Source organism: Oncorhynchus keta, chromosome 18 (assembly GCF_023373465.1).
Source record: "Oncorhynchus keta strain PuntledgeMale-10-30-2019 chromosome 18, Oket_V2, whole genome shotgun sequence".
Taxonomy (NCBI): domain Eukaryota; kingdom Metazoa; phylum Chordata; class Actinopteri; order Salmoniformes; family Salmonidae; genus Oncorhynchus; species Oncorhynchus keta.
In genome coordinates this window covers 29,798,121-29,807,021 of record NC_068438.1, presented here as the reverse complement: position 1 = coordinate 29,807,021, position 8,901 = coordinate 29,798,121, and the positions used below count along the sequence as shown (strand labels likewise).

The window sequence follows — 8,901 nt, the reverse complement described above, 5'->3', positions numbered from 1 at the left end:
CTTCCTGTGACATTTCATGTGTGAGGGAGCTTCAGCAGAGTAGCAGACCCCCTGCTCTCCCTATGCAGGCATTAGTCAGAGACTCCAACTGGTTTGATGATTCTGTATGTCTCTCCTCCAAAAAGCCAAGCAGCAGGGAGGGTGGCTGGGTGAGGGAGGCACTGGGGAAGTCACAGACTAGGGTCTTTGTACAGGTGAAGGTGTGTGGAGAGAGGGTAAAATTATAACGTAACAGCTTGTGATCGCTCAGGTGATGGAGAACTGGGCTCTTTTTCAATCGTCCTTCCTTGATTTCTCACGTACTCTCTCCTGACCTCTTTCTCAAAACGTATTAGAGGAGAAGATCCAAGGTTCCTTGACTCTGACCTTTTCCAATTGGATCAAACGTGTTGCCTCAGTGCAAGAAACTTCAGATCAGACAAGGCATTTATTTGTTTTGATTGCCATCTAGTGTCTATGTATAGAATTGCATGGGATTAGTCCCATTGTGAATATTTACACGTTCATTTTGCCACCCTCTGCCAACCTCTTTAATTTGAATGCTTATCTAAATGGGAAAAGAAACAGATTAACGAGTATAATTAACCAAATATGAAGTCCATATTTAGAAGACAGATAATGAGAATAGGAGTTCAATCAGAGCTAACCTCAGGGTTATATTAAAGCTGCAACAATATATTGACAATTCTTTTAAACTGCCAAAATGTGTCCTCAATTAAAAATGAGCAAAACTTGAGTCTCCATCAAGTTGAGCAATTGCACTGTTAGGAAACTTTGTTTCCGTTTATAAGTCGCTCTGGATAAGAGCGTCTGCTAAATGACTTAAATGTAAATGTTTATGGAAAATGTGAACCTCTTTAGACCACCAGAGTGCATGCTAATCCAATAGCCAAGTATTGCGAGCCCTTCCCTAGATGACTATTTTATACAGTCTTTGAACCCACCCCCAGGCAGTTATTAGCCTATTCTGCCAGCTCAGCACAGTCACAGACCTGAAGAGGAGTTAAAGTGAATCAAATCATAAAACAAATCAAATGTAATATGTTGAGCTCAAGAGTTTGGATCAAGCGCTGGATGTGGAAAAATGGAAACATGTTTACTTGATTGATTCTAAGCGATGGAAGTTTAGTTACTTACTTGACAGAAATTCAATAGTTGTTTTTAAAACGTATTGTTGTTGGTCAATGATTGCACATACTATCAACCACAGTATAAACATTTATTAATATGGCATCAAAATGCCTCCTGAAAGATATCCAGTACATAGATGTGTTATTCATGGTAGACTATTCCCGATATGTGAATTGCATGATTGTGATATTCTTTAAACATGCTGCTCTCTACCCATCTTCAAGACTCAGATCTAAAGGTAATGCCACAGAAATTTACATCATTCGGCACCGTGGCAACATCACTGAGGTCTGACATCATACGTTAATCTTGGCAGCACCCCCCAAGTTTCCTTAAACTGAATAGATCCCTGGTGTCTCTCATGTCGCTGAATGAAGGTACAGAATCCTGCACAGCGATACTATTTCACATATCCAATCATGTTGAACATCTCAAGCACCAAAAACACCGTTAGTGTAGTTGTAACGGCGGTTGGTGGAAGAAGGTGAGGACCAATGCGCAGCGTGGCACGTATTCTTCATTTATTAAATAGAACTGAACACTAAATACGAACTAACAAAATGCACAACCGAAACAGCTCCGTTAGGTACAAAACAGAAAGCAACTACCCACAAAACCCATGTGTGCAAGAGCTACCTAAGTATGGTTCTCAATCAGAGACAACGATAGACAGCTGTCCCTGATTGAGAACCATACCCGGCCAAAACATAGAAATACAAAAACATAGAAAAAGGAACACCCTGGCCTGACCAAAATAGAGAATAAAAGCCTCTCTATGGCCAGGGCGTACCAGTATCTAACGTCAAACAAGCATGAGAGCAAAATTACAGTTCAGCTGGGTTGTGCATGGGAAAAAAATATGACACTGAAGAACATTGAGATTAAACAGGAAATTAAATGTTTAGGAAACCTCTTCAGTAGCAGCTGCAGACTTCTGTTTCTTGTCCTGAACCATTTAACTTTGTGGGTTTAGTAATAATTAGTATCACCCCAAAGGCCTTTTCATTTCCTATTTAAGTGTTGTGTACAGAGCTACAGAAGAGCGACATAAATGTGTTTTTTTTTAAATACCCCTATCTCCACCAGGCGTACTAGTCCCTCCATCCTTTCACAGGAGTTTGAATTTGTATTAGTCGTATGTACAGGATACACATGGTATACACTGGCCAACTAAATGCTTAAGTGAAGGTTCCTTCTCTACAATGCCACATCAATAAGAAATACATTATAAGAATATGAACATAAAGTAAATGGCTCAGTAGAATAAAATAAACAACATGTCACAGGAGCACCTTTCAGTCCATGTTGGTTTGCTGAATTAAAATGGATTATGCATGTATGAGGCCCTAGTGAGTTTTATAGAGTTCTCACTAAAAAACGAATGTATTGCTAATCAACAGGATAGGGGCATCTTTGCATTAGATAAGATCCATTGGGGATTGGACCAGGCTAGTTTGAACTCGGCCTGGCCTGCCTCATGCAGGTGCTGAGGAATTTCAGAGTATTTAACTCCTACAGAATTTAAAAAACGGAGCCTGGGGGAAGGTGTGTGGACATGGAACAGTGGCATGGGTGTGGGAACGAGGTTACATTTGTAGAAGCCTCGGGGAACCTTCTCCCCCGATCACCAAAAGGCAAGGCTCTCATCAGCTGGCATGTGAGGGTAATTTAAAATAGGGTTGCAAAAAATGTGCGTTTCTGGAGAAAAACTAGCACCGTGAAATGATGTGAACTGATGGCATCAGAATTACATTTCACTATATAAGTTATTCATGGTACCGGCAGAATTTCACATTGTATTACAATAAAAGATTACTTTTCGTTTAAATGGTGTAAAAAGCCATTTCAGTTGCTTGTATTCGGACTGGTGAGGACGTGTTTAGGCAGAGCTTGATTTCTACAGCACTGTTGCTATAGCTCCTGCTCCACAACCCCCATCCTAAACAAGCCTGCAATCGGCAGAGGAAGACGTGGCAGTATGGGGGAGGGGTGTGTGATGGAGAGGCGGAAACTGTAACTACTTTTACAAACTTATAGTAACTACGGTTACAACGACTGTTATAAATGCCATGTGTATTCCCTTCCATAGTCATTGCTTTTTAACAGGGTTATTGAAAATACAATACACGTATACGCATGCATATGAGCATTGTGCCCGGTGTGCCCATTCACAACTACAAGAGGAAGCCAAAGGGATATCATCACTGACATGCACGTATCCACACTATTGTACTGTACTTTTCTTGCACTTTTATGTATAAAAACGAAATGACCACATCCATACCCATATCTATTGTACTGGTGAAAGTTAGAAAATGTGTGAAAGTTAATATGATGAAAGCTGTGTGTGTGATTGAGTCAGCCTACAGCATTAGGACCATGCAGAGCACTGCATCAAATGGATCCAGGGGAGGTCTGAAGTCTCCTCTCCAGAGGAGACACATAGGTTTTTACATTTGCATAGCCCATTCCCAACTTCCAGAAGTTTCTTTTCCATGGTCTATAAAGGCCAGAGAAAAAACTGTAGGATCAGTCAACAGACGAGCGAACCCAAAGAGTGAGGGCTGAGAGAGATCGTGCAAAACGCTGCCAGGTAAGGATTGGGAGAGTCTGGGAGAAGGCTTTCTTTTGACCATGGTTTGTTGGGAAAGCTGTTTTGTTTTAATGTTTAAAGTCAAAGTACAGTGCATGCATTAAGGTTCTGAAATGGCACTCTTTTTAACATAACTCTGTGGAATGTATTCTGATTCAGTCTTTACGTTTAGTAAAATGACATATTTCCTATCTCAACTGTTTGGTGAGAACTGGAGTAGCTGATAGGATGCCGCATTGATGTTCATGCAATGTATCTGTAAAGGGTATTAGATATGGCAGTTATAAGTGTACTAATAATGATAATATCGTTGCTTGATGATGCATGTTGATAGTTTTTTTTAAATTATTCAATAAATTAAGAGGGAACTACAAATCATTGCATTAACTTGATTAACTATATATAGTTAATCAAGTTATAGTTAATGCAATGATTTTTGGTTCTCTCTTAATTTATTGAATAATTGTAAACCAAACATCAACATGCATCATAAAGCAACGATATTATCTCAAAGTACAGTTATAACTGCCATGTGTATATATATATGTATGTGTGCCAGTAATTTATTGGGTAAAACACCAACGTAAAACACCAACGTTTCAGCATCACTGTGCCTTTTTGAGGGTAATTGCACACACAAACAAGCAGAACTGCTACTGACTAACATTGCATAGATGATTTTGGGAGTGGTGGGATGTTATAATAAATCCGAACTTGGTTCTCTGTGGAACTGATGCTGTTCCACTGTGGCATTTCTGATTGGATGGAAGTTTTCCTGGGACATGCACTGACCAATGAGAGAAGTTTTGCGTGTGTATGCATGATATACCTAACTACGGATCATTATTCAAGAAAATATCAAATACAAAATGTTTTCAACAATGGACCCTATATCAAGGGAAGATGGAAAGAATATTAAAATGTAGAAGTAATAAAATAACTCCGTATGAGTCTTGACTAATGCTTTATCACCTGCTCTATGGAGATTACCACATGCACCTCTTTTCTTTCAGAATGAAAAACGAAAACCTTGACATCAGTATGAAAACATTTCAAGGTATCCCAAGAGAATGATGTAAAGACATACAAAGTGAAACATTCAGAATCTGTGAAAAAAAGCTACACAGCCACGTTTTTGAAGGCAGGAAAGCAATTTAGAAGTAGTGGGAAATCAAAGGGTTGATCAGAAGCCACTCCTCCACATGTATCCTGAGGATACATATTTGTTCCTTTTGTTTGAACAAGTCGGGCAAAGAAAAGAGGGCTCCTGTTAGTAACAGCTAAAAAGTACCTCCATAGGTTCTATGTTGACATGATCTATTGACAAATGTGTGCTGTAATGATATCTCTGAGAAATTCTGAATATCATATTTTATTTTAGAAATTGAGTGCTTTTTTGTTCTACAATTAACAAGAGCACAGAGAGGAATCAAATTACACCCTCAGTCAGAGCCCAGCACTCCTGGCTGCTGCTATAGCTCAAGATTTCTACAGCTGCTGACGTGGCTAGAAACATGGCTGCCTAAAATTGGAACACATTCATTTATGCAGCCAACGTGGTGGCTAATGTCATTTAATTGCTGCATTTGTGGGACCTCATTCTAAAACCACACTGTAATAACACATTACACTCAGTAAACAAAACATTAAGAACACTTGCTCTTTCCATGACATAAGTTGAACAGGTGAATCCAGGTGAAAGCTATGATCCCTTATTGATGTCACTTGTTATGAAGAGGAGACAGGCTAAAGAAGGATTTTTAGGCCTTTAGACAATTTAGACATGGATTGTGTTTGTGTGCCATTCACAGGGTGAATGGGCAAGACACGATTTAAGTGCCTTTGAAATGGGTATGGTAGGTTCCAAGCACACCGGTTTGTGTCAAGAACTGCAACATTACTAGGGTTTTCACACTCAACAGGACATCCAGCCAACTTGAGACAACTGCGGGAAGCATTGGGGTCAACATGGGCCAGGATCCCTGTGAAACGGTTTCGATGCCTTATTGAACCCATGCCCCGACAAATTGAGTCTTTTCTGAGGGCAAAACCTCAACATACTCAGCGTATACAAAAATAAACCCTTTGAAACAATGGCCTCAAATACCAACACAGGATTTCCAACATTATTGTATTTTTGTCTGCTTTCAGACTTCTATAGCTGCTCAACAACCAGAAGACAGAAAGGATGTGGGTAACCAACGTAGTAGTTCTGTGCCTCCTGGCCGTTGCGGCCTCCGGAGAAGACAAGAAGAAGCTGAGCAGCCATGCCACCACCATGGCTGACAAGAGCGCCAACCTGGCCTTCAGCCTCTACCACACGGTGGCCAAGGAGAAGGGCCTTGACAACATCCTGATATCCCCTGTGGTGGTGGCCTCCTCCCTTGGCATGGTGGCTCTCGGGGGCAAGGCTTCCACCGCCTCCCAGGTCAAGTCTGTCCTCAGCGCTGATGCCCTGAAGGATGAGCACCTGCACACAGGCCTGTCAGAGCTCCTGACTGAGGTCAGCGACCCCAAGACCCGGAACGTCACATGGAAGATCAGTAACCGCCTCTACGGCCCCAGCTCGGTCACCTTCGCCGACAACTTTGTGAAGAGCAGCAAGAAGCACTACAACTATGACCACTCGAAGATCAACCTCAGGGACAAGAGGAGCGCAGTGAACTCCATCAACGAATGGGCGGCCAAGTCGACAGACGGCAAGCTGCCTGAGATCACCAAGGATGTGCAGAATGCTGACGGAGCAACGATCGCCAACGCTATGTTCTTCAAGCGTAAGTAGAGTTATTCAAAAACACACAGTAGCCTAGTAGTTAGTACCTTTGACTACTGTTATTACTGTTAATATTGGGGTGTATTAAACAGTAAGATTATGAGATGTGAATATCTTTAGAAAACATTATCCTCTGTCTCCAGCTCACTGGGATGAGAAGTTCCATGAGAAGATGGTAGACAACCGTGGCTTCCTGGTGACCCGTTCATTCACAGTCTCTGTTCCCATGATGCATCGCACCGGTAGGTTTCACTAACCTTTTGAATAGAGACGTACCGTACTATAAGCCTTAATATAAGACATTATCTACATCATTATCAAGAGAACTTGACTCATCTATTCTCATCCCATGACTGTGTTCCACAGGTCTCTATAAGTTCCATGATGACACAGAGAACAGGTTGTTTGTGCTGGATATGCCACTGGGCCAGAAGCAGTCCAGCCTGGTGTTCATCATGCCCTATCACCTGGAACCCCTTGACAGGCTGGAGAAGCTGCTGACCCGCAAGCAGCTGGAAACATGGATGGGCAAGATGGAGGAGAGGGCCGTGGCCATCTCTCTGCCCAAAGTCAGCATGGAGGTTAGCCACAACCTCCAGGTAATTACATCATTGCAATTATATTGTTTGCAATAGATTTAAGGGTCATTAAAGACTTATCTCATAAACTATGACTCAACTCGCAAGCTTGACTTTGAAAGAACATATTTGACTTACATATGAAACGTTTCTCCATATTTCACTGTCTATTGTACACTTCTCTCCAGAAAACTCTTGGTGAACTTGGTCTGACCGACGCTGTGGACAAAACCAAGGCCGATCTGTCCAACATCTCCGGCAAGAAGGACCTGTACCTCTCCAACGTGTTCCACGCCTCTTCAATGGAGTGGGACATCGAGGGGAACCCCTTCGACACCAGCATCTTCGGAAGTGAGAAGCTGAGGAACCCCAAGTTGTTCTATGCTGACCATCCCTTCATCTTCCTGGTGAAGGACAACAAGACCAACTCCATCCTCTTCATCGGCAGAATGGTGCGACCCAAAGGAGACAAGATGCGTGACGAGTTGTAATAGTTAATGGACAGTTTGAGAGATACGGTTACTGATTGAATCATGCCAGGAAATAGTATGTGTATTATGGTTTGACTGTTACCCCAAGAACACATTCCAATAGGGCATCTGTGGACTGAATATCTAGACCTACTATTGTATCAGACACATTAAGCACTCCCAGGGAACAGGAGTATATACGTTCAAATAAATGCTGTTTGGCCTTTACAATGCGCCATAATCAATAACATTGTCAGTCTGCATTTCAATACATTTCAGGAAAAATCTGAACACCACAAGTGCCTTTTTAGAGTACCTGAACATTGAATAGCAGACGACCCGACAGCATGCTTATATTAAGTATGATCTCTCTGATTTTTGCCTTCCATAAAATCAGACATTTTCCACCATTCTTTTCACCAGCATTGGTTTGGCTTCTCTCTCTTATTGGGTTTGTGATATGCGTGATTAGTTGCATTATCTTTAATGTTTAAAGAGAAAAAGGTTTGTTGCACAAGTGTACTACAAGCTAATTTCATGTCATACTATTTTCCACTTTCCACCCTGCAAATGACATTTCTCATGCTTTCAGTTGTTTTTGCCTCCCAGCTGCACTGAAACTGTTCCTCTGCAGTCTTTGATTTGATTGAATGATCTATGCCGTTTGTCAACCAAACTGTATGACTGTTGTAGGCATTTACCACTAAACCTTGGACTGTTGCCATAATACAATGTGGTGTCCTTTTTGACTCTTTCTTTCTTTTTTTCAATAAAAAGAAACCTAAAATAAACTTGGTGTCTGCTTAACATTGACTTTATCCAAGTAAGAATCTGGTCAGTTTCCTCAAACATACTGATACATCATGATCAAGAAAGGGTTAATGTTGCATAGTAAAGGGGCCATAATCAGGATGCAAGCCTCTGAAATTAACTACATTTTGCACTGAGTGTGCAATTGTGCAGAACGTGTCTTAACTGTCTGGGTTCAGTGAGGAGAATGATACTCGTTCCAGTCGGGCTGATGGCCCAACATTCCTCTGTCTACAGAATGGATGTGGAGATTCTTTCCCCGGAGACCCTAAGTTGCAAACCTGCGAAAGGCACAAAATTCCAAAAGATTCCCCAATCTTACAGACCATACCCACTTTTAATACAGTTAGTACTGTCAGAGTTTAAGTTTTGTATAGAGCTCACTAAGTTAGGAAATCCCCATTATAGAGCTAATAAACCGAGCTGGGTGAGATTGGAGTGCAAGGTTAACATGGTGAACAGGGAGAAAGATCTACTCAACAAGGATGTCAAATTTATGACACATCTCTATTGTCAATTGACAGACCTTAGACACGAAACTGTTTC

At 41.4% G+C, this 8,901-nt stretch overlaps 1 protein-coding gene across 3 annotated transcripts; it reads left to right on the top strand.

Moving 5' to 3' along the window:
• Nucleotides 1–3,567: 3,567 nt before the first annotated feature.
• On the top strand, nucleotides 3,568–8,336 carry LOC118397544 (serpin H1-like). 3 transcript variants are annotated; one of them, XM_035792428.2, is made up of 6 exons: nucleotides 3,581–3,724; nucleotides 4,738–4,799; nucleotides 5,876–6,498; nucleotides 6,641–6,739; nucleotides 6,864–7,096; nucleotides 7,264–8,336. In XM_035792428.2, exons 3-6 carry the CDS (start codon nucleotides 5,913–5,915, stop codon nucleotides 7,564–7,566), a joined length of 1,221 nt encoding a protein of 406 aa, XP_035648321.1. In that variant the 5' UTR covers nucleotides 3,581–3,724; nucleotides 4,738–4,799; nucleotides 5,876–5,912; the 3' UTR covers nucleotides 7,567–8,336. The 3 variants fall into 3 exon arrangements, with proteins under 3 accessions (XP_035648320.1, XP_035648321.1, XP_035648319.1); XM_035792426.2 differs by having other exon boundaries at nucleotides 3,582–3,724; nucleotides 4,738–4,781; XM_035792427.1 differs by lacking the exon at nucleotides 4,738–4,799 and having other exon boundaries at nucleotides 3,568–3,724.
• The last annotated feature ends 565 nt before the right edge of the window (nucleotides 8,337–8,901 follow it).

What these genes read in the sequence shown, in the direction of transcription:
- LOC118397544 (XM_035792427.1), top strand. Translation starts at nt 5,913, where the DNA reads ATGTGGGTAACCAACGTAGTAGTTCTGTGCCTCCTGGCCGTTGCGGCC. An exon ending in CAACGCTATGTTCTTCAAGC is followed by an intron (nt 6,499 to 6,640) that starts GTAAGTAGAGTT and finishes CTCTGTCTCCAG; the next exon opens with CTCACTGGGATGAGAAGTTC. An exon ending in AGGTTAGCCACAACCTCCAG is followed by an intron (nt 7,097 to 7,263) that starts GTAATTACATCA and finishes ACTTCTCTCCAG; the next exon opens with AAAACTCTTGGTGAACTTGG.